The sequence below is a fragment of the Myodes glareolus genome, chromosome 25, assembly GCF_982192425.1.
Source record: "Myodes glareolus chromosome 25, mMyoGla1.1, whole genome shotgun sequence".
In the NCBI taxonomy this organism is placed as follows: domain Eukaryota; kingdom Metazoa; phylum Chordata; class Mammalia; order Rodentia; family Cricetidae; genus Myodes; species Myodes glareolus.
The window spans coordinates 16,374,236-16,400,338 of NC_142050.1; the positions used below are offsets into that span (position 1 = coordinate 16,374,236).

The window sequence follows — 26,103 nt, forward strand, 5'->3', positions numbered from 1 at the left end:
ATTCAAAATTTTATTTGGTGTGAATGTATATTAACTGTGAATTGGATACGTAATTTCACCATTAATTTTAGAAGACACATTTCTGGAAAATACTAGGTTTTGTTGGTTTTTTTTTTTTTATCAGTGTGCTATCAGAAGTATACTGAAGAAGGTAACTCCAAACTCATTTTTGACATTTTTATGCAGATAAGTTCTATATCCACTTCGGTACAAAAGTTTTGTAAGAAAGATAACACCTTTATTGCATTATAATTTCATATTTTACAAGTCATAATGCAAACTCAGAAGCATAAATATATCTACATGATGCAACCAGATGGCAATGTCATCACCAAAAGATCCAAGATGTAAAACTAGAATTTTAACAGGCAAAATACTTCATATGGCTTTTAATGGAAAATAACTGTTTAGAAATGTTTTGTTATTGCCCCATTTGAGTCATTCCCCACCAGGTGAACATAAAACTACCATCTCCATTCACATTGGTACCTTTTTATCTAATCCAGCCTTGTACATGGGTGTGCAACTTCTATAAATATACACATATATACATATGTACAGAGAACAATATAATACAGTACACAGACATTTCTGTTGCAATACCCCTGAACATCTTGATTAAAACTAAAGTAATATTTCTATTATAAAACTACTTGGAAAGTTGCCATAACTTCATGGGACTGAAGTTTAGTCCTACGGAATTAACAGAAAAGTGTAAGGTTATAAATACATTCTTTACAAAAAAATTGAATAGTGGTCCCGCACTCATCCTTTACATTATAGGAAAAGGTTTTTATTTGTTAGGAGGTATTTACATTTTCTGGTCCTTGGTTTCTGCATGAAATATACAAAAGAAATTAAGGTGATCATGTTGTTGTAGGCAGGCCTATTTGTTAGGTTTCACTTGTTCATGTTTGTGTAGATTCCAATTCTCTTCTTTGGAGTTATTATTGATTTCTACTTGCCTTGTATTACTGCTGCTGCTGCTTCTCTTGGTGTTCTGGGAACACTGAGTGGCTTTACTTCTAGGAACAGGAAGAAAAGATTTGACTCTTGAGACACCCAACTCAGTCTTTGATTTACTGTTGCTGCATTCAGTGGTTTGATGGCTGCTGGGAGGACTGGCTTCCTACAAGACAGGAGAAACCGACAGGTTTATTAGCATTGCCCACTTGAGTTGCCAGCCTTCCTTCTGTCCCCTCTGTGTCTACACAAACTTGCAGGAGTCTCTCCCTGTATGGGAAGAAGCTGCCAAATGACTACTGTCGACTTTCTACTTGATTTTCACGAGACTTACTACCCAGCATTGCTGCACTCTTAAATAAACGCAGCCATCAGGGAGACACGTGACAAAGAATCTAAGTACCCACATCAATAGGAATTGCTCAGGACTTTGGGCCTGAGAACATCAAACTGGACAAGCTCAATTGTCACAGTCTGTTTTATTATATTTTCCCCTCCAAAACGGCTCACATGCTGAAGGCTTGATTCCCAGCTGGTGGAGCCAATCACTGAGCGTCACTGGATCACAAACATTCTGACATAATCAGTTCATTGGGTTTGTAATTTGATGGAATTCTTGGGAAGCGATGTGAACTGTAGGTGGAACCTCACTGGAGGAAGTAGGTAGTTGGATGTACATGTGTCTTTAATGCATGTCTTTAAAATTTTTATTTACATGTATGTGTGCATATCAGTGTACCATAGCGCGTGAGTGGCGGTTAGAGGACAACTTGCAGGAGCCAGTTTTCTCCTTCTACCATGCAGGTTCTGGGCATATTGGGGCTTCAGTCTCTTTCTGGACTTCTTGACTATCATGGATTATAAACACTGAACTCCTGAGTCAAAACATATCTTTCACCCTTTTCAATAACTTCTCTCTAACAATCCATCATAGTAAGAAAAAAGCTAACACACCGACCAAGCACTTCGTAGATGGACCTTCATATTTTGTTACCTTGGCTAAGTCACATTTTCATACTAAAAACAATAAGATTTAGGCCTTTACTGGAAGGTAAATTGTCCTAGTTGTATGGCACACCACAAGGAACCTAAAAAACCAGCCTGTTCTACTGGAGTACACACTTTATTAAAATAAGGCTCCTGCTTAGCAATTCAATGACCAAGTGCTCAAAGTCGTCTGTACACAGTCATATTCGGTTCTAATTTGTTAGCATTGCAGAGTCCCTATAATCACCTGGCCATTACTTCCCACTTTCCCAGACTGTGATGGCAAGAGAGCCGAGAGTGTCTGTACAGTCAGAACAAGGAAGTTGGAAATTCCCCAGCGCTTCCCCACTTTCACCCCAGGTCCTTTGGCCCGCATTGTGTTAACTTGTGCAGAGCTCCGAGACGGTGGACGGCAACCAGACAGCAGTGTGGTCACTGAAAGGCTTAAACCTAGAATTTGACAAGTCAAATTGAGATGACTTGGAGTGGAAAGCAAGAGTCGGCCTTAACCTGGCCATGGTACACTCCAGAAAGGCTGAAGTCAGGGCTTCTTGATACTGGCCACAATGCTGGAATCAGCTGGGCGGCGCTGACAGGTTTAATTGAACTTGGGTGGGGCATGGGTACTCGGCTTTAAAACATCTCCCACGTGTGTAAATGGCAGTGAAAGTTAAAAACTTACCTCAGTGCTTCAGGATCCTCTCTGCATTGAGCTACAGAGCTGAGCCTTCTCTAGTCACACAAGTCACAAAGGTCTTTCCCCTACTGCCCACTCTGCGTGCATTGTCACTAATTAACTAGCTCCCACCTTCAGCTTTGGGTTATGCTGAAGGATGGCGTTTCGACCCACCAAATCAACATAACTAACCTTGCTCCTTAACCTGCATTTTTAATTTAATCTTTCTAAGGCGCCTCCTTTGGCATATTACAGGTTAGCAGTGTTCTTTCAACGGAATAGGAGTCAGTCCCCACTTGTTTCTTATATCTGCTTTTCTCTCTTAATGTAATGTTGCCTACAAAAGTTGATAAATAATTACAATATCATGGCAGTGTTGGTGGAGAAAAAAATGTGTGTGTGTGTGTGTGTGTGTGTGTGTGTTACAGTCCTGTGTGTTACAGTCCCAAACTCCTAGGCATGTCACTAAAGGCCCTTTCCTAAGTCCAACTGAAACCTCCTTTGCCTCCCATTTTTGCTCTAGGAAAGTTCTACTGAGTCCCCCATATGACCACTGAACCACCTCGAAATTACTGAAGTGAAATCTACTGGTGAAAGAACTGCCAAGCCCAGCTAATCCAAATGCTAAGGCAGCTGCAAGGAAGGCTGACAAACCTTTGTCTGGAGCTTTCAACACTTTGCTAATGAATGAAAAGCAGTGAGGGGCAATAAGAAGTCTAAGGAACAATCTGTAGGCAAAAGAAGGCCAGGCTGCACGAGGCCTGGGAGAGAAAGAGCTTTCTTTCAGACGAATTTGCACTTTAGGGAATCATTAAAGATTTGCATTCTGTTGTTTTAGGACCAACGACCTATAAGCAAGCCTGGGAAGGGCTGAGCTACCCATGTGCCAGTCTGGGTTCTCTTGTGGCTCACAACATGCTAACGGTGCAGGAAAATTGAAAGACAACCACCATGTTCTTAGCATGGTTGGTTTATTTTGAAAAACTGTTAATGCTGACAAGTTGCGAGACATGAGAATTTATATTATTGTTTGAGTATGAGGCATTCTTCCATAACCTTATGAATAGAATACTTGGTTCTGTACTGTTTGGGAGGAGGTTCTAGGAACTTTAAGAAGTAGGGTTTAGGTAGCAAAAATTAGGTCACTAAGGGTGTGTCCTTAATGCTTGTCTTTGGCAACCTTCTGTCTCACTCTTTCCTTCCAGTTTACAAGGAAGTAAATAGTTCTCCTCGGCCACACACTCCCCCAGCCACGGTGTTCATGGTGTTCTGCTTAAGTGCGTGGGCCAAGTGACCTTGATCTAAAACCCCTGAAGTCATGAGACAAATATTTCCTCCCTTCCATTGTTCTTCCTGGTTAGGTATTTGGTCAGAGTGACACCAAAGAAAACTTAGAGGGCCCGGCTTGTTGGGTATTGGTTGGCGAGAATCGTGTGCTGAGACATGACTCTAAAGTCGCAGTAAAGACACCAGGACTTAATGTCATACGGTTTAATCACTGCCCCAGTCAGGTGCGCTAGTTACTCTTCTGGTTGCTGTGATAAATTCCGGGCAAATGATGGGAGAGGTTCCTACGGCTCAGAGTGGAAGAGACGTAGAGTCAGGAAGTAGGGGCGAATGTGATCCGGTGCTCACTCTCTCTGTTTCAGTCAGGCCACAGACTCAGGCCAGGTCATGGGCGGTGGGTAGTTGTCCACCTCCTATGTGTGTCTTCTCTTTCTCTCTCTCTCTCTCTCTCTCTCTCTCTCTCTCTTCACTTAAACCTTCCTAGAAACACCCTCACAGACAAGACAGAGGGGTGTTTCCACGTTGGTGCTAGACTCAGTGAAGCTGAGAAGATTATAAGTTGGGGACTAGCTTTATGTGATAATTTGGACGAAGATACAGTTGACTACATATGGTACTTAGTGGTACACCACTGTCTAGCATGGGGGAGGGCCGGGAATGCCTCCCTGGCATAACAAAAGGAGGGGGAGCATGTTAAAGCAGTGATAAAGGTAGCACCTGTCTAACTCAGAATGAAGACTGTGCTCCCACCAGGTTTTGCTGAACTATCTCTGCTAAAGCACTGGGTTGAGGCCAAGGCCCACAGCAGGGGAGGAGACAATGTGCATTAGTTTCAAGTCTGTCCTCTGGACGGAATCATGAGGACAAACAGGATGGCTACACAAATTCCTAAAAAGTCTTCCATAACAGCTAATGTTTGGGGTGTCCGTTTCTGGAAGTATGAGGAGGGAGCTAAGTATACGGAGGCTCACGTGGGCTTAGTGTGGGTCACAGAAATTCAAGTTGTGAGTACGCAAAGCAGAAAGTTTGCCTATGGACAGTAAAGATTCCCAACACCCTGGCAGCCAAGCATAGGTGTTAAGGTTATCGTTCCCAATGATCTTTAAGCAGGAGTCTTAAGGATTGCTTAATCCTTCTTGGCCTAAAACTCCCAAGTTTTCCATTTAACCCTCTAACAAAAACTCTAATTATTTTACTAAAGTTGTTTTCAAGATTTAACTCCAATGAAGTATTTTTTAAATCAGAGCAAGCCTTTCATTCGCTACTAAGCATTTTCTGCGCAGTAAGAAGACATGATGATGTTTCTAGATGTTAAAGACAGGAAGAGGGGGAAGCTGTGGGGAGATGTGTTGCCTCCAGCACATAGGACTGGGTCCAGGGTAAGCAGGTAAGAGGAAGAAGGAAAGGACACCAGGGAGAGGAACACGATTCATCGACAGAAAAGTTAGATGAAGGTATAGTAGCCTCTCTAAAAATACATTTGGGGATGAAGAAAGGGTGTAGAAAGTAGAGACAGATGAGAGCTACATTTCAGAGCATTGGATATTATGCCTGGCTACCCAAGAGAACATGGGGTCCCATCTGTACCTCAGTTTAATCACACCAGAACATTTAGAGGGCAGAGTCCAGGAAGTAAAGATTTACCAAAGCCTTCAAGCACATGCCACCAAAGGAAAGATCAGTCTACATTGACATCATCTAGATAAGAGGACAGCATTTACTGCCGTTGTCGCTTCTATCGATGATTTACGTGTTCTGCTGTTTTGATTAAGGAACAGGTACCGTCCCTCGCTGTCAGCGCAGAGACGGTTACACCGGGGCAAGAGGAGACAGTTCTTGATGGAGTATGCCTTCTGGCCATGAAGGAGAAAGTAATTTCAGTTAATCCCCAGCACTCTCGCCTCTCAAGGGAGGTATTTCCTGATAAGAGGAGAAACTGGGCAGGGAACCAAGAAATGCTAGGTGAGTTGTAAATATGAGAGAACAGGAAGGACGCTGCCAGCTTCCAGACAGCTGTGGTATTCTGCCCTCTGCTGGCAGCTCCTAAGAACAGCATCTCCTGGACGGGCAGAGCCCCTCCAACAGTCTTCACTACAAACACAGAGCCGGGGAGGCAGCTATCCTACCATCCACAGCCAAGAACGCATTCAAAGCACTATGCTGTTCTTAAGAAGCCAGGAAGGATAAAGGACACCTTTGTCTCTAAGGCTCCCTTCTAAAACTAGCTGTGGCTAATATTTTCAGTACACCAGCTTATTGCAAACAGTTCAGTAGGGCTGTATAATAGAAAAATAAAGTTTCACTATCAAACATTTAATCAAAAAGCAACGTTATCTAACAAATATTTTTTTTTCAGTGCAGGAGTTTGAGCCTGAAGAGTTGGAGGAGCTAGGAAAGCAATCTGCCACTGACGATAACCCCAGGGAAAATTGCTTGTTATTCTGTTTCCCAAGATCCTCATGTGCTCGTCCTCTATACTGTACAAGGAATCCTAAGGAATGGGTCTAGGGCATCAAGCAAAGCTCAGAGAAGCTACCACACATAGACAGTGAATTGAGGATTTAAAGATGGCAGAAGGACAACCTATGAACAAAATACTTTCAAATCCAAATGCTCAGGACTGTGCCATACAGCTAAACTCCCCCTGGTAGACGGGGAAGTCTTATAGCATGTTATGTATCTTATTAGGGACTTCAATTCCCTTCACTCCTTTCAATACAGACACCATTAACCAGAACTGGAATCTAATGACCCAATGGGGGCAGAAGAAGCTGTGAATCCAGGACTGCCCAATAACTAGCTTAACTTTAGTTATTTAATAGTTATGCCATGCAGACTTTATAGTCCTGCTCTCTGTACGCCACCTGTCCACACGTACACAGGTCTTTGTAAGCCATTGTGTGAGTAGATGTGAACAGAATGGAAATGGCGATTGAATAAGGCCTTGCTGAAACAACCGCATGGTACTAAGCACTTCGAGGTCCTCTGCATCCTCACAGAGTGATGGACAGGACTGCATCCATCGATCCATCATTCCAGTTCTCCTGAAGACCAAGCTGCACTGTTTCCTGAACAACATGGGTGAGGAGAATCTACATGAAGCTCATCTCTTTTATTTATGCCTTTCTGACCTGACTCTGAAAGACTGCCTCTCACTAAAACTCAAAGGAAATGAGAAATTTTTAATGTGTCTAAGATCTATATTTAACTCGGGATTTGCCAAATGCAAGAAATCTTATGCCATGTGTCAAACAAAAACGAAAACAAAGGAAGACCTTGAAAAAACCAAAATTTTGAAATATCAAAATATCAAGAAAAACAAAACAAAATATCAAGAAAAACACTTAGGTCAGCATATTATCCAAATATCTTAACATCTTAATTGATTCATATACGCTTTTTTTTCTCTGCTGAGCTGAGTTGAGAACGTCATTTCCACAATGAGCCCTTTCCCCTCTCCTTTTGGGGAGAGAACCTTTTACCTTCTGTGGCACTGGCGCCCTCAGATTAACAGGAGCTGAAGACACAGGGTTGGGCCTTGAACTTTCAAACTCCCTGGAGTCGGCAATCTGCAAAACACACACCTTCCTGAGTGAGGTCCCCACTGTCACACCAGGGTTCACCTGCAGTGCACCATGGAAGAGCTGTCCCCCATCCCCTCAACCTGGAACCTCTAGAGAAGATGCTTCCAGATGACGGCCCTGCTCAAAGACAGATTTTAAAGACAAGAGAATCTATTAAAAACATCTCTTACATGAATAGAAGAACTTTCTAGAAAAAAAACCCCAGCCACTTGACAAGATTAAAAAAAAAAGGAGAAAAATTTAATATTTGAGTCGTTACCTCGTTTTTCCAGTAGGTAAGGATTTCAGTTCGTTTCCAGCAAAGACAGGAATGGCAATAACTTTTACCTTTTTTCTAGAGTTCATCTGTTCAACTAAAATAGCTGAGTCTTTCACTGGAACCTGGGCATGTTGTGACTACTTTGCTCCTCTCCAAGTGAACGTGTTTATGGAGGAGGCATGGTCAAATGCACTGCAGATATCAGAGTGCCAAAACAGGTTCAACTTGATGCTATTAGTGGGTTTTTTTTTTTTTTTGACATTTCGGGTAAGTGGTTTCTATATCTGGTTCTCAAGTTTCATAGCTTAAAGACGATGACAATACATATTATACAGAGCTTTTATTTTTCTTATTTGTAAAGAATGGTTGTAACTCTGTCTGTAACCTAAATCTTCCATGAAGCTTGTTTCTTTCTGATAGCCTATGTACCAAAATTGGCAATAATAATGTCTGAAAAATTTAAATTTAGGCTTTTATATAAAGCTATTTATGGATACAGACACTGAGGTCAAGGGTAGCCTAAGTTAACATAGCCAGGGAGAATCTGTATCAAAAAGTAAGGGCAGGAACGCAGCTCAGTGGTAGGACAACAGTCTAATATGCAAAACCCTGGGTTTCACAGCCCATATCAAATACAAACCCTCTCCAAATCAAAAGGCCATATATATATATATATATATATATATATATATATATAAAACATGTTTTATAATTATTTATAATATATAGTATTATATACATATGGTGGCTTGATTTGTGTTTATACAATTAACATACAATTTTAAGTCCAGGTGTTTCTGAGGAGAAACACGTAGCCCCTACCATCCATTTGCCTTGGGGAAAATGGATTTTCTGAGCAAAGGAAAGGTTGACTTGATTGTCAGCATCAGCAATGACACACAACACAACATTTCAATAAGGGGATGAGCTCAGTATGTGGCTTCCAGATCCGATCACGCCCTTGCCCCTGGGACCACTTACCTTGCTTATATCAGACTCAGATTTGCTGGAGCACATACTCTGGAGTTCTTTGACAAGATCGGCTTCATCATCTGAACCCAAAGAGAGTCTGTGGTCCAAAGTCAATGTCAGTGAGAGATCATCCTCTAAGGGCCTGTTTACAAAGACCAGAGGAGAGCTTTTCAAAATGAGAACCAGTCAGTTATCAAATATGGAAATCTAGACACTGTACCTTCTAAACTTCCTTTGAGGTGGAGAAGAGTTTTCAGCATCCCTTCCAAGTATCTCATAAATGTCATCCAGAGCAACAACAACCCCATACCAAGAGCAAAATGTCACCAACTTCCAGTTAAGTAACTTGGTAAAATAGCATTTGTTTTTCACAAAGAGAGCTACACAGGTATAAACGATTCCATTCTCCTTTCCTTCTCCCTGGTCAGCCAAAAGGAAGCAGTACCCCTAAAGTTTCACCAACATGACTGCCCATATGTGGGCTGAACAAGGAACACACCAGCAGACATGCCACAGGGGACAGGGAGAAGCCTATCCTACACTCAGAACTGCGGGCACATAACGCATGCGGAGAGTGGGAGAAACAGTCTTCCCCAGGGAAGACCCCACAATTGCGTATCCAACACCGCATGTCAGCCCTAAAAACACACATATGAGTAAGACTATACAGACTGAGCAGGTTATATTTAGGAATATTAAAAAAGAGAGGTTGTACATTTGAAGGTAAGTGGGAAAGTGGTACATGTGAGGGTCCAGAGCAGTGGTTGGTTCTCAACCTACCTAATGCTGCGACTCTTAAATACAGTTCCTCATATTGTGCTGACCCCCAACCATAAAACTATTTTGTTGCTACTCCATAACTCTAATTTTGCTGTCATGAATCACAGTGTAAATATCTGATATGCAGGATATCTGATATGCAACTTGTAAAGGGGTCACGACCCACAAGTTGAGAACCACTGGTTTGGAGGGACGAAGGAATGGGAAGGGAGAAATGGGTAATTGTATTAATCTCAGAATTGTAAAACACTTTAATAAAAAGCAGGACTTTATTGGGGGGTATACATGTCACTGTGATACATTGGCATAAATATTCATTTCAAACTTGAAGCTGCTGTGCACTAGCAATATAGCCAAGTCTGGCCAGATTATTTTCCCCTTAGCAGCTCAGGCCCTGAGTTCTCTTTGAAAAAGAATTCTTAGAGGTACTCAGTTTCCTTTACCTCTCTTCTGTGGAGAGGGATCAGCGGGGTACAAACTACCAAAATATTTCCATCCTATGACTTACTAAATCTTTATAGTTCAAAATATGTGTAGCTGAAATAACAATACCATCAGGGCAATAGAGCTGAAACAATCATTATACATACAGTACTGACAGACATACAAATCATGCTGTTTGTATAAATCTAGCTTTAAAAAGTCATCCACAGATGCCGAAATCTCACAAATACAAGAGTTGGGTAGAGATCTGATAAATGCTTAAGTTTGACTTTTAAAAGTGAAATTATTTCTCTAGCTTGATTCAACCAACTAAAACCAAAATGGGCTTTAAATTAAGCTTCTGGAACTGAACACAAGACTTCATTGAAAGGTTTTATTAAGGCATTGTCTTTAGTTAATGGTATCTATTACTCTAAAATCATACTAATGGTATAACAGCTGCACAATATAATGTTAGCAGTACATGGGTAACTTTAAAATAATTAAAGTTAATTATTAAACTCAAGTTTTCTTTGATGCAAGTGAAACTTGAAAGGAAACTCACTGTTGCTTTGACAGAGAGGTGTTCCCACTACAGTTCAGATGTGGTATAGTCTTATTTCTCAGACCTGTGAAAGATAGCCATTGTCAATAAATTGGGATCATTATCCCTGTGTGTGCATTCAGAACTCTGTGTTTTCACAAACAGGCTCTAACTCTGCAGCCCAGGGCATGGGTTAGCGTCCACCTTGTGTGGAAATATTCTCAGAACAGTGATGCTAGTGTAATTTCCAACACAGGAGTGGCTGGGAGGTCGGGGAAAAATTGATTTCCTTATGGAAATTTATGCTGAGGTCAATAAAATTAAAACAACCCAAAGCTCAATTTAGGAAACCTGACATTTGTCTTTATCCATGACTCCCCTACTCAGTAGTTGGCCTGTTGATTTATTTAGGGTTTTGTTCCCAAAGTAGCAAAAGAGGAGCTCAGTCCCTGCTATTTCATGATACTAATCTAGAACCACATGCAGACTTTGATGTACTACCGCATGTGACATCAGCAGTGCACCTGTAAGAATTTCGTTTTCAGTAACTATGCATTGTTCAGAAATTAGGAATAGTATATAAAGGGCCATGCAAATCAGACATTTTTAAATTTGCAAATCATAGCCCACTCAGGCAAACAAAGAGTTTCAGGGTGCATGCATTCTTGCATGACAACTCTAATTTGCATTGGGCGTACACTGGGCCAAACTTGTGATGTGCGGGATGTCCTACGAGATGATGATCAGAATTGTAGGAGAAACACGGCAAAGCCCTTTAACTCTTCGAACACACGAAAACGCTTAGCTATTTCTGAGTGAAGCTGAAAATTACGTGAATGCTGCTGGTCAAAAGTTTCTATAACGTGGTATCATGCTAGATCGTAACTTAGCGGTATAGTGCTTGCCCAGCAGGCTCTGAAGCCTGGGTTTGAACACACAGCAGCAAGGAAAACAGTTTTTGAAAAATAAACTGAACTGAAAATAGCTTTATTAAAAGCAGGTCCCCAAAGGTCACTGCACGGTTCTTTACTCATCTTGCTCTCTGAGTGGTGGCAGTTAATGGTGGCACTGCCCTTGTCACTGCCTAAGGACCATGGTGGGCACTGTTGCATGTTAGCCTGTCATTCAACATCATTGACCTTGATGGGCGGTCTAGAGAGAAATGGGGGTCTTCGCTACATCTCATGGACTTCCAGAATGATCTGGAAGGTTCTTTTTCCTTTCAGTCACTTGCACTTGCAGGCCACTTGCACATGGTGGGCAAGAACTATGTACAACTCAAGCACTGTAATCATCCAGTGCAATTACTTGAGAAAATTTATCATTATAAAAATAAAAATAAAAAAGACCTAGTGCTTATCAATGAGTTACGTACTTTACAAAATTTGTTTTGTAAAACAGACGTTTAAGAAACTTCTATGCTGACATCAATGTAAATACAATGTTGAAGCACTGTTTATTTAATCTTTTACAAAATTTCATGTGTTGAAGTATATCATATTTGCTACCACAAGCCAGTCTAAATCAATGAAATTATATGATTTGTATTTTAAATTAACTTTTGTTTGAGACAGAGTCTTACTAGATAGCTGACTGACCCTGGAGCTCACCATGTAAACCAGGCTGACTCAGAGTCATGGAGCTGCTGGGCTCTGCCCCTGCAGAGTTGGAATTAAAGACACATGCCACTTAATTGATGGCTTAAGTGAAGAGTTGAGTTTTCTAAGTCACTTATTTCCACAGTGTTGCTTCCTTATTTCTTGTATTCATTCTGGTTGTCAACGCTACAGCAAATGGTGACAAAGCTTATGGTTCAGGTCATTATTTACTCCAAGCTATTAGTTTCTTTTAAAGTTCATGAGGAGTTTCTGGCTGTTCGTTCTGCTCCATACCCAGTACCTAAAATTGCACCTGACCCTGTACACAGCACCATGCAGGAAAACAAGACTTGAGCTGATTCGTTCATAAATGCCTTACATTTACGTTACATTACATCAAATATACTTATACATATATTTTTTTAAAGTAAGTTCAACTAAGCAATGATGCATATGTAAAGGAGCCAAATTTAGTAAAGCTGATAAATTCAATTTTAAATAGAGAACAAGAAAACAAATTAATTTTTAAAATACCAATGAACAAGTTGAAGATGAACTTTCTATTTCTAGTACGGAAGCGGTGTCTCTCAGACAGAAGGCTCCCAGTTATGTTTGAAAAACTATTACTCAGTTCATTCCGTTAAAGTATGAGCTGAAGAACTCAAGGCTTTGACAAAACTCAGTTTTAAGAATGAAAGCCCTCTTGCATTTGGAAACTGGGTCATGCACGCCTCCCGCCCGCTACCTTCTTGCTTCCGGTCTGGCTTATTCCACGTGGGTGAGGAAAAATGCGCAGGCTTCTTGCGAGGACTGGTGTTCACCTTTCTCCAGGCACCGCTGTCCCCTTTCTTCTTCCGGTAACTTGAAACGATGGACAAAGGGAAGCTTCCCCCTTTGAAGTCCGCTAGATGCTGATCCAGCTCTGAAACAACACAAACCACATTTTGTTTTTTTCCCTAAGAAGAAGGGGAGATAACACCGTTTCATAGTGTAACTTGAAATACACGAGCCGTTCTTAAATCACAGGCTTGTTAACAGTAACCAAGCTGGAGTTGTCTGGACCCGCACAAACCGTACTTGGAGGTCTAGAATTCAAATACGTGCCAGTAATTAGAAACAGAAAGAGTTCCGGTACAGTGCTATGAGCGGTACATTCATTTCCCTAGTTACGAGGAGACAAAAGAATACTTCATCACAACAAATTCTAAACAGTGACAGAGAGAATGCAAACTTCCTCTCTTTCACGCACAGCCCTACATACCTGCCCTGGGGAGGGGACAGCCATGCAGAACGGCTTTATTAAGCAGGATGCTGAGAGCAGCCTTCACCACAGCCTGCTGTCCTTGGCTAGAGTGCTTCTTAGAAGCTGTCTGCCCAGCGCCAGGTTGTCTGTTCACAGAGGCTCTCGACAATATTGCTTCTTGAACTCTGGGAGCAATGACGGCATTCCACAGCTTCGACATCCACCTTGTCAGAGAGGAAGAAGGAGCCGCTTAGGAACCACATGCAAGTTCACCAAAGAGACAGGCCTGAAAACCTTGACGAAAATTGCCTGGCATGTTGTTCTGGGTTGGTTTCCTTTTGGGGGGCTAGTGGCATAATAAATAAAATTATCCAATACCAAAGAAATAAAATTATCCAATACCAAAGAAATAAAATTATCCAATACCAAAGAAGTTTGAACAAGAACAGTTTTATCTCAAGAACAATTATTTTAAATAAAACTGATATTTACATGACTGCCTTAATCCTAGAATTAATAGTAAGTATCTACAGAATGACTCAATGTATGATAAAGATATAAAAATGAAGGCAAATTGGAAAGTATATCTCCAAAAATCATATTTCTACCAAACCTGTGTCTCAATGTCTTATATTTGGTGGATATGTTTCATTAATAAGACACACATGTATTTTTTTTTATGTTTTTGGTTTTTCAAGCCAGTGTTTCTCTGTAGTTTTGGAGCCTGTCCTGGAACTAGCTCTTGTAGACCAGGCTGGCCTCAAACTCACAGAGATCCGCCTGCCTCTGCCTCCCAAGTGCTGGGATTAAAGGTGTGTGCCACCACTGCCAGGCTGAAACACATGTATTTTAATATTTGAGTTGGGATGATGTATCAGTGACAAATTAAATGTGTCTGTCAACTCAGGGGCTCCTCACTACACATGTATGCAGACATGACTCAGCCCTGCAGAGAATTGGGCTTATCCTGCTGCAGCTTCAGGTACCTCCCGTATTTTAGCTCTAAACCATGGTTACTGTGCCTGAATTTGGAACAATCAGCGCAAGTTACAATGTCAATGTTTTCACAGCATTAAAAGTTACGAGTGCTGGAGAACTTGCCCAACATTATATGAAAATCTAGTTTGATACCTAGTAACAGAAAATGAACAATAACAACAACAACAACAACAAACAACAGAAGTTAATATAATTTTTAGGATGTAGAAACAATATCTCCAAGAATAGAAACATTTTCAGAGCTATGAGATATTGGCATAAAATTTCAGGCATTCTTCATAGCTATTAAAACACTGGTTTACTGTAGGAATCTGTTAATGCTTACTTACAGATAATTTGAGAAAAATAATAAGACAACCAAGCGTACAGGTGAACCCTTGGTATTCTAGGCAAGCATTCCCTTCCCAACTCTAGGCCTTGAATGTGTTAGGCAAATACCCTCCCTTCAGTCTCCGAGATTCTAGTACTCAAAATTGTGACTGTCTACAAGAGTGCTGAATGTCTCAAGATAGGTTTGGAAAAAGGCAGGGTGACAATCATTTGAGGCCTTTCTGTACATCTCATATCATCTTTTGTTCTGCGCTATCCCCCGAGACTTGAAAAGTCTAGATAATGTCTCTTTCTGAGCACAGGGAAAGAGCTAGACAGATTGTTATGCTTTTTTTTTCCAGGAAAAAGAGAGGACAAATTGTCCCTCATTCCTCTTTGGAACATGAGGAGAGGGATGTTCAGAGCTATAATGCAAACACAGCATTGCTCAGTCACTATATGTCACTCAGAGGACCTAAGGGAAATCAATTTAAACATACAACAGTCTGCATACTGGTTGTGAGTGATGACATGCCTCTCACCCAATATCCTAACCACAGAAAGCTGACGTAGCGTCACATGGCTAACGAGACAGGATCTCCATATCCACACAGTTCCTGTGCAAAGACTACACTCCACATGGGAAAGGCCAAAACTGGTTCCTGAAAATCCTGAGGCTCTGAATGTCAGAGCAAAATAAAGCAACAACACAAATCCTGGCTCCATTTAATTGTGACGATGGAATAATTATCACCTATACAAACATATAGATTTCAGTTTGGTGGTGCACACCTTCAATCCCAGCACCTAGGAGGCAGAGGCAGGTGGATCTCTGTGAATTTGAGGCCAGCCTGGTCTACAAAGAAAGTTCCAGTTAATGTACTGTGTCTATTTTAATACCTCCCTCCTTTCCCCAAACTAACTCATTTCATTGGTGGCTTTTATTACAACACTGAAGATATGCATACATACATACACACACACACACACACACACACACACACAGAGAGAGAGAGAGAGAGAGAGAGAGAGAGAGAGAGAGAGAGAGAGAGAGATGTTTACTTAGAACAGAGTTCTCCATGTAGACCTCACGGTCCTAGAACTCTGTAGTAGATCAGGTTGGCCTGCAACTTAAAGATCCACCTGACTCTGCCTTCCAAGTACTGGGATTAAAAGCATGTGCCATGATCAACTGGCAGATACTTCATTGCATCTTGTGCTTCCCCAAACAGAATTCTGCTCAGCATGCTGGAATTCTCAGAAGCAAACACACTCCCAAGCTGAGCTGAATGGTGACCATTTACTTCCTCTTTTCCATATCTCCCTATTTTTCTAATTCATTAGGCTTATATTTGACAAGCATAGTTCTTATATGTTGCTTCAAAGGAAGGCATAGTGAAGGTCAATCAATGAAGGTAGAAAGTTTGTCAACTCCTCCTTAAATGCTGGTTTTGCTTGCTTGGCGGGAGCATATGCTGAAAGTATTTGAAGTTTCTTCTGTGAGACCTTGCCAGAAGGCTCAGTGGCTAGCTATAAATGACTCCAGTAAGGGGTGTGCTGTGTATCGGCCTGTGCTCACAGAGAATAGCTGCTAATGATCTTAGCGAAAGAATATATAACAGACAAGTTGTGGTCACTCTGTGGCAGGGGTCCAGAATTGACATCTGTGCTAATGATAGGAGGTAGCTATAACAGTCTTGCCAACAGTCTCTGTCTGAAGCATACTAAATTTGCCATGTGTCCTGTTTTTCCCCTGTTACTGTGCTAATACCGTGATCATGGGACTTAGGGGAGGAAAGGGTTTACTTAAACTCTTAGGTCACAATATCATCAAGTGAAGGCAGGACAGAAAACTAAATCAGGAAAAAGAGAGAGATGCTATTTACTTGCTTGCCCACTGGCTCCTTCTTAGTTAACTTCCCTCTGAAGACTCATTTTATTTTTATGTATGCGGATGTTCTCCTTGCATTTATATCCGGGTGCCATGTGTGTGCCAGGCCAATGGAAACCAGATGGGTCCCTGAGAATCAGAGTCACTGATGGTTGTGAGCTGTCATGTGGGTGCTGGGAATCAAACCCAGGTCTGGAAGAAGAGTCAGGCTCCTAACTGCTGAGCTATCTCTCCAACCTTGTTAGCTAGTTTTCTTACACTGTACAAGAACACCTGCCTAGGGACGGTAACACCCATGGAGGGCTGGGCCCTCCTGCATGCGCCAATAATTAAGATAATCCCCCAAACTCGTCCACAGGCCCATTTAATCTTGGCAATTCTTCAGTCAAGGATTCCTCAGGTGACTCTAGCCTGTGGCAAGTTGACCAGGAAAGCTGACAAGCACACTGACTCTATACTTAAGTAGGTAAATAAGAAAACTGGCACTTACTTCACTGTTGCTTGGGCATGTCCTGGGACGACCGGGCAAGACAGGAAATACTTTGGTCCAAGAAGTGCTTCCGGTGTACCCAAGCGGGCCAGGCAAGAGTTGAGCTGCCTCCAGACGGACAGAGCCCAGTACACGATCTTACACACGGGGTCACAGGGTGAGGGCGGCTGACCTCTGAACTAGAGACGGGTGGAACACAGGGTTGTGGCTTAGAAAAAAAAGTTTTTATTTTGCTTTTAAAGTCAAAAATTAAAAACACAAACTATAAAATCTAAATCTTGCTGAATCTGACTGTACCTCTGCTTGGGGTGGATGGAGGAGGAATCTGTAAATGCAAACATTGTCCACTGGGTACCACGTTCACTCTAGATGTGTTCACATGTCAGTGTCATACGTGTTTCACAGCATTTTCCACCACAAGACTAGGCTGGGCATTTTGGCCCCATTTTACATATCAGGGGAATGAGGCACAAAGAGAACCTTACCCAAGGTTACAAAGTTAAGAGGGGCAAAGCCAAGGCTAGAGCTCATTCAAAATTTTATGTTAAGATACAATTGAAAAATAATTCTATTTATAACATAACATGGTATTTTGAATATGTATGCATGGTGAAATGATTAGTTCACACTGCTAAGCATATCCACCATCTCATATACATGAAATACTTTTAAAGGTCAATACATTTATGATAAACTTTCAGCAAATTTCAAGTATATATTAACTATACACATCTATTTCTAATAGCAAGAAAAATGATATTAGGACACAATATTTAGTAGAAATAATAAAGGGTTATATCATATGTAAAAAGATGCTGAGCTTGCAAGATGGCTTCGTGGTTAAGAGCACTGGCTGCTCTCACAGAGGACCTGGGTTTCATTCCCAGTACCCACATGGCCACTCACAACTGTCTGTAATTCCAGTCTCAGGGGATCCCTCTCTGAGCCTCCTGAGGCACTGCGTGAATGTGGTGCACTGAGATACATGCAGTCAAAACACCTACACACATAAAAGAAAAATCTCATAAAATTGCTATTAATGTTACTGATAATCACTAAGATACAGGCAGTCCTTTTCCTCCCAAAGTTCAGCTTTGTTGCTGACCTCTGCTCAAGCTATGCCCCCTGTGCTCCATCATGAGAAAGCAATGAGGGGCCAGACTTAACTGTATGGGGAGGAGGAGGGGGACCAGCAGCTAGCAAGTGGAGGTGTCCCTTCGTGGCCTCCTCAGGACAACATGCTACAAGGGGGAGGAGGGAAGAGTCTATATGGAAACATACTCTACCCCCACTCCCAGGGTTTTTTGTTATTGTTGTTTTTTTGTTTCTTAATGTCTATTCAATAAACTGCTGATGTGGGATTCCCCTCTGTATGCTGTGAATGCCATTGGTTAATAAAGAATCTGTCCTGGGCCTGCACAGGGAATAGAGGTAGGCGGGGAAAACTAAACTGAATGCTGGGAGAAAGAAGGGTGGAGCCAGGGCAAAGCCATATAGCCCCACCAGAGACAGACGCGGGAACTTTAGCCAGTAAGCCATAGACACGTGGTGATACACAGATTAATAGAGATGGGTTAAATTAATATGTAAGAGTTAGCCAATAAGAAGGTAGAGCTAATGGGCCAAGCAGTGATTTAAATAATATGGTTTCTGTGTGATTATTTTGGGGCTGAGCAGCCTGAACCAAACAAGCGGCCTCCTCTTACTACAAACTGCTTCCTAAGATCCCACTGTTATATACCTCCATCAAGAAGCATAATTTCCAAAAGGAGAATGGAATTTGCCTACTCCTAAAAACCGAAGAAACAGGTATGCATCTGTCTCTCCAAAGTGTACGTGTTGCTTATAGAAAATGTCTCAGTTTGCAAAATGGCTGTCATGGGAACGTGATTATCACTTGATAGTGCATTAAAGGCTGCTGTTTCCTTCAGGAGTCTTTCTGACAAATCAGTCTTACAGCTATTATATATTTTTATTTCCTTAATGCATATTCATTTAGCATAACCACAACATGGTAGAGATGCTTAGAAACTTAGATGTCACAGTAGATTTATATTTGCATGCCTTCTGTTTATAAGTACTAGTTATCATGTCTAAGGAAAATAAAACATTGTAAAGTCAGGTTTCATTACCTTGGATGCTAGGAACCCAAGCCTCTGCACACAAACCATATACTTGCCCGCTGAGCTACACCTCAGTGTGCTTTGCGTGCTCAGAAACTATAGAGCAGAACAAAAGAAAAGGTGTGTCCTGAGCTATTAGGGAGTCAGCAGTCAGCCATCAGTTCTGGGAGTGGGAGGTATGAGGGAGAATAGCTAGCAATACACCACACTCCAAATACCTTCCCTCTGTGGTTGCTGACACGTTTTACCATCTGTTAAATAAATTATCTGGGACAGGCTCATTAAGTCCAAGATCCCTTCCAGACTGCAATCTTTAAATACGGGTTCAAGCTTTGTGTATCATTATGCAAAAGAAGAATCGTCTAAGTACGGTGCAGTTAGGAAGCCTAAACATGAGATGGAATTTAAGCTGATCTCTTGCAGGATATGAAGGACACTTGTTAGCTGGGAGAGTCTGAACTAATGCTCTATATGGAATAGAGAACTGGGAGGATGATTGTTGGTATTGTTGCCAAATAGCAGAATGGGTGAAGCGCCTGGGTGACGTCAGGAAAGGGTTGCCATGCAGGCATGAAACCTCAGTTCAATCCCCACACCCACACAGAAAGGTCTAAGTGTGGTGCTATGTGCTTATAATTCCAGTTCTGGCGAGCCGCGGCCAGACGGATTCCTGGGCCTGCTGTCCAGCCAGCTTAATCTACTGGGAAGACCCAAGGTCAGTAAAGGCTTCAGGTCTGTCTCTAAACATAAAGTGACCACCACTCACAGAATAGCAGCAAATCTGACCTCTGACTTCCATGTGTGCACACGCACACGTGCACACACACAAATGGGTGAAAAAGCGATGACCTTCCACAAATGCCCAAGCTACCTGCTATCAGCTGAAGCTGGCTGCTTTGGTGCCAGCTCTCCTCTGTTATATTGGGCTTCAAGCCCCACCACAGTTCCTCCTTTGACCGTGATTTGCTGCATTTGCAGTTCTGTTGCCTGGAGCCCCACCTCCCCAGTCTCAGCTAGGTTTAAAGCACAGATCAGTATATCCCAAAAGTGTTCCATGAGAGAGGCCTTCCTGCTTACCGGCCCTAGAGCACGCCTCCTATGTTTCCACACCCAACTGTTTGCTAGGATGGACATCTTCGTGTTGTGCCCACTTGGTCAGCACTGAGCCCTGAGTCTAACCTGGGAGTGGTCATCGGAGTCATAGCTCCACCTTTCAGGAAGGGTGACATCTTAATCAGCTGACTTTAGTCCAGGGTGAAGTGCCAAGAGTCAGGGGTTATAATATGAGAGTCAGGTAATCTCAGTACATATGCATGCACTCAGGCAAGTGACCCACACAGTGACTGCTGAAGCAGCTCTCCTGGTTCCTGCTTTATTGAGAAAGATCTGAGTTCAGATCATAGACCCTCCCCAAGCTCTCTGACTGAAATGGAGGCTGCCACTTCGCAGTAGTGACTTGAGCTTTTGGTGTGTGGCTAAAGTAGAACTTTATTGTCTATAAAAAGAACACAAGAATTGGGAAAACATTTGAATTACTGGATTTGTGATCTTAATTTTTCTGGTCTTTTTATGCATTAATTGAGTATTTAGGAAGATTTATTTGCAAGATAGCAAAAATTCTTAAAGTTTTAAAGGCCAACTAAATTATTTAAGAAAATTTAATTAAGCTATAAAACATCCCTTAAAGCAACTATGAAATCTTACTAACTTTATGCATACAAAGACAAGAGTTTAGGCATTTCAACCTAGAGCCATCTGGGTAGGTGGACTCCCACTCACTTGAGTATGGTTTAAAATATATCACTAGATATTTACATTTAAAATACATCAAGTGATATATTTAAAAATCTCTCTTGAATGAAAACTGTCCACCATGGTTCCATCACCAGGCAAGGATGATGACTTGCTAGGGCCTTTGTTAAAGACACATCATTCTGCTTTGGGGATATGTCCCTACCCAAGTGGATGGCCCTCCCCTCCCCTCAAACATATGGGCAGCACTGAGTGTGTTATTAACAAGAAAGGAGAGGACGGGAAGTTGGTAGGGAAGCATGGTGGGAGATGGGAGAGGGAGTGGTGGATGGATATGATCAAAATACATTGCTTAAATTTTGAATATTTTTAAGAACAAATAAGTATCATTTACAGAAGGTGAACGCAAACATAGGTAAGTTCTACATGAAGGGAATGATTTGGCCAAGGAAGATGGAAAGAGCTTGTCAGGGTTAACAGTAGTTCAGCCAAGTTGCTACGCTGGGCTACTTGTAGCTTTGCCTCCATTATGACTTCCATCCTCCTCAAAAGACAAAAAAAACCCCCAAAACCCAAAACTATTGTCCCCCACTTTCTCTGATATCCTTCTAGCAAGAATCCTAACAGCAGCATTGCAATTAGAGTTAAATGTTGATTTCTCTCTAAAAATATAATTATCTTTGTTAAATATTTGTAAGAAGCCTAGAATCTTGAAAGATCTATTTCCTGCATCTCTGAAGGATTTGTGAGAAGAGACTATTATCAAGCACAAACCCGCCTCCGCATGCCTGCAAGGGGTCGGCTTTCTGCACTCCAAGATTTTGGAGTGATCGCTTGTTCCCACTGTGTGCTCACTGCAGGGAATCTATTTTATTCGTTTTGGAAGTGATGCTTGGGAAACGAAACACATCACTCTTTGGCTGCCCCCTTCCTCTGTGCCATACCCCACTTTCAAGTGCTGTGGACGAGGGCAGCAAGAGCTCCTTTGCTGCCGTGTTTACCAGAGAGCTGGCAGGGGTGTGTCAAGGCTACAGAAATAAACCACTTACTAAAAACTACCTTTAGTAATTATTAACCATACATCTTAATTAATTAAACTAATTATTCTAATTAATAAGGCACATGATTATTAACAGTGCTAAAATTAATGAAAGTATTAGTAACTTGAAAAACTTCAGATTGTAGGGTCCCCCCCCCCCGACTTTTCTTTCTTCTTACTGAGGTCACCTAGTGGCTGCTTCGGCGGAAAGAATATATTCATGACGAGGCAGAAGATTTCTCGAACTAGGAATTTCAGATGAAAGTTCACATCACTGAATCACCAAAAGTCATCTTCCCGTCTGCCCCTCCCCGCACTCACTCACTAAGTGTGCACATCCACACACTGACAGACAGGATTGTGGTAAGTACTGCAGAGAGAGGTTTGGTCTTGCAGACGAGCTCTGGTTATGGCCCAGAACTATGGGGTAGGCACTGCAATATTAAGGAGAAACTTCTTAGGATTCTGCGGATCGTTTGAAGATGTGCTTTTCTCCATGGTAATAAGAAGTTGACATGACGTGTTACTCTCCTCTAATTCCTCCTCTACACACCCTGACCTGACGACATGGTGTCAAGTATCATCTTTGTCTTGAAAGGACAGTCGAAGGTCCGCCTGGGTGAGGAGAGCTGTTTTGTTATCAGTGGCTTAGAATATGATATTGTTAAAATAACGATGCTCTCTAAACACCGCCTGTGCATGGGGTTAAGTGAGAAAACTCTACCTAATGAAGTTCTGTTGTAATAAATCTACTCTGATACTCAGACGTCGGTCCACTCACAGACTAAATAATAATATTTTACATCTGGTCAACACAGCATTATTCTTATATATGAGAAACTTTAAAATAAATATTTTTATTCTTAAAACAAGCACACTTAACCATTTCCCACCACTGTGTGAAAGGTGTCTATTAAAATGGCATAAACAGTAGGGTGATGCCCTCTGGCTCTAAGGCATCAGTTAGTTTTCTTTAAGAACGGTGATTAATTTTCAGATCTAACACTTATAGCTTCTAGAGCTTGGTGAGATTCTTTGAGAATTATTGAAACTGTTAACTTTTTTCTTATACATGATATTATCCCAAAACATTACTATTTCTACATACATTCTCTAATAATGGAACCCATCCCCATGTTCTTGTCTTTGGCTTGGTACAGAAGCTGTTGCGAGTTCCACATCCTTGCTTGCACTCAGCCCTGCGAGGCTCACAGAGGATCCTAGCCTGGGTCACACTGTACGCAGAACTCAAGCCCAGGTAGAAAGCCCCTCTCCTGCCTTGGCAGGTGGCAGCTTCGGCCCGTTACCTTGTTCATCACTTTCCTTCTCAGGAACCTCTGCAGCAGTCCTTGAATGGGCTCGCAATCCCACCGCAGCTGCACCCAGCGGAAGTGCTGCTGAACCAGCAGGTCAGAACCCTGGAGACAGGCCTTGCCAAGGGTTCCCACCAGAAAGCAGTTCTCATGGAAGTAATAGCATTCGGACGTTCCATTTCCTAAAAGAAGCCAAGCCATAATTCAGCCTCAGCTATTTATGCTTGGTGCCAGTGCAAATCAAGAACATGGGGAACATAACTTGTACTTTGAGGACAGAAAGATTGGAGACACACCAAGACGTGTAAGCACATGGAAAAACTTAGCAACCTGGGACTCCCCGCGGCTTGGGCTAGACACACACTCCTCTCAGAACAACGTGCTGAACAACCTAGAACCTGAACCTGTCCTCAGCTCTATACCTGCTTTAAATAATGGAACTAACTCTCCTTAGCAGGACCCATGATAAGCTCCTTTCCTATCCAAACCCATCCTGGAACACCAGCCGAGAACTACGAGCAAAGCCAGCTTCAGCCTAGAATGGTTTGGGGCGCTTGCACAGGACGTTAGGTGTCAGGTAAACTTTTAGGGAGAATCCTCTATTTACTCTCTCATAACCTATGCATAATAGAGCCTCTTACTAAAATCAGATGCATTGTAGAAGGGGTTTGCAGAATGAGAAAAGGCTTATATACTCCAAATCTTCTCATCAAAGCAGAAAACTACCCACGCCACCCCCCTTAGCGACCAAGCTCAATCTTCTCTTGGGTTTCATAAAAAGAAACCTCAAACAACAATCAGGACCCTTGCGCTTCACGCATGTGGCCCAGCAGGAATCTTGAGGATGTATCCTTTCTAATCTACACTACTGGTTCTGAGCAAAGTGTCCCCACCACTCTGTGAGTCATGTGAGCTTTTCTTCCATTCCCCAATAAAACGCTAAGAACCTCTAAGGAAGCCTAGGCCCAACCAGCGGCGAGGATGCCACACCTGGCTTGTTAGCGAGCTCGCCCCACCCTTTACCTTTTTGGAAAGTGCACGGGCTTTCAGTGCTGCGGTTTTCCAAAGGCGCCAAGAAGTCCCCCAGTAACTCAGATAATGAAGATTTTTCCAAATTTTCTAAGATGATGATTATTTTCTTCTTAATAGGAGACTGTTTCACTGGGATCAGACAAGCTGCAGTCGGAAGCAAAATTAGAGGTTAATACCTTTGCAAAGCCTACACAAACTGGCACGAGATGCAAACCTAAGAAGACAGTGTTCACAGAAAATGTCGTGTGGTGGGCATGCTCTGAAAATACCGGAGGTTCACAGCTGCAGGTCCAGGAACTTGCACAGCATTATGCAACACAGCTGAAAATGAACACAACATGCCACCCCTCATACATAGCAAACCCTGGGCATCCATCCACCACTATTAGCAAGGGCTCGGGCAAATAAAAGTTGTCATTCCCACACTGGAAATGACAATTCTGAGAACACAGGAAGCTGTCACAAATGATACATTATCAAGTCATCAAGGAATATATACAATATGATTTCATCTTATATAAAATTTGAAAAATGTTTAATCTGTGGATTTATAAGCAGGAAACAAGACCATAAAAACACATTTAGAGCATGAGGTGGGGCTCTACAGTAAAATGCTTTCCTGGTGAACGGGAGGCCCTAGATTCATTCCTTAACACTTCCAAAAATACTAAAAAATTATTATACAAATGATAGTGATGTGGCTGCAAGCAAGGCTTTGTGAGCAAGAGGAGGCATGTATGCACATTCTGGAAGCTGAAGGTATTTAAATTCTCGGCTTGTTCAGTGGCTAAATGGTTAATTTAGTCAAAATTACACTTTGATCTTTATCTTTATGTGGTGTTTTGTGTATGTTTCATAATATCAAAGGTTAAAAACGTTAAATGTCCTTTAAATAATGCATACATAAGATGATCATAGCATGAATAGGCAAGGCTTTGGAGAAGTAAACACGGCCTAGTCCTCAGAAGTGATCAGATTAAGGTTTCAGAAACAGTTGAGGAGGGAGTCAAATCCAACATCGCCGTTCTTAGCCTTCCTCCCATTCAGGATGAGCAGAGATGACTATATATCTACCCAAACAGAAAGATGGGAGCTCAGTGGGAACTTTCTACTAACGGAGCAAATAAGCCAGCATACAAAACCCACTCAACACAAGGCCTGGCAACTACCAGGCACTCACATGCCATTCCTGCTTTAGTAAAAATGTAAAAACAGCAATTCCTAAATGACAGTTAATAAGAAATGACTGCATTTAACTTCTTAGAACACTTCAGAAATTTTGGTCCTAGTCAAGTTAAACTTCAGTGAGGAGTAACCAATTGAAAGCACTTTTGGAACACTCTACTTGTGAACCCTCATGGGAGAAACTTTTGTATTTTCTTCTCATCACTATAGCTGCAATGGATTTTCATTCTCAAAAGAATCTCTGAACAATGTAAGTAAACGTCTTCAGCTAAATCTTTAAAAACCAGGCTAGAAATAAGAGCCATCTCTCAATTTCTCTGCACTAGTGGCTGGGCATCACAGTATCGTCTGATGTGATCTTCTATATGGCAACAATGACAACTGGTGCTTCTCAAGATTCAAACATTATCTCAGAAATACATGTATGTGAATAGCACTAGAGGCCCAGGCAGAGTTTGAAGAAAGTCAGGGCTACATAGTGAGAGCCTTTCTTAAATAAATAATTATAATATATGCACACATACATGTGTGTATACTATAGAAGTATAAGAAATCATAATTGGGCTGGGTGGTGGTGGCATACACCTTTAAATCCATCCAGGAAGGTAGAGGCAGGAAGATCTTTGTGAGTTTGAGGCTAACCTGGTCTACAGA

The 26,103-nt window shown here is 41.8% G+C and overlaps 1 protein-coding gene across 3 annotated transcripts in view; it reads right to left on the reverse strand.

The window, feature by feature from the left end:
* Positions 1-216: 216 nt before the first annotated feature.
* Cttnbp2 (cortactin binding protein 2) overlaps positions 217-26,103 on the reverse strand; it is a 150,775-nt gene continuing 124,888 nt past the window's right edge. For all 3 annotated transcript variants that reach the window (XM_087901736.1, XM_087901735.1, XM_087901737.1), the window contains 9 exons: positions 24,256-24,408; positions 23,227-23,414; positions 17,006-17,184; positions 13,335-13,540; positions 12,819-12,995; positions 10,497-10,560; positions 8,738-8,870; positions 7,396-7,482; positions 217-1,129 (listed from right to left, as the gene is read on the reverse strand). In XM_087901736.1, coding sequence (XP_087757862.1) covers positions 887-1,129; positions 7,396-7,482; positions 8,738-8,870; positions 10,497-10,560; positions 12,819-12,995; positions 13,335-13,540; positions 17,006-17,184; positions 23,227-23,414; positions 24,256-24,408 — 1,430 coding nt within the window. In that variant the 3' untranslated portion in view covers positions 217-886. The remainder of the gene's footprint in view (positions 1,130-7,395; positions 7,483-8,737; positions 8,871-10,496; positions 10,561-12,818; positions 12,996-13,334; positions 13,541-17,005; positions 17,185-23,226; positions 23,415-24,255; positions 24,409-26,103) is intronic.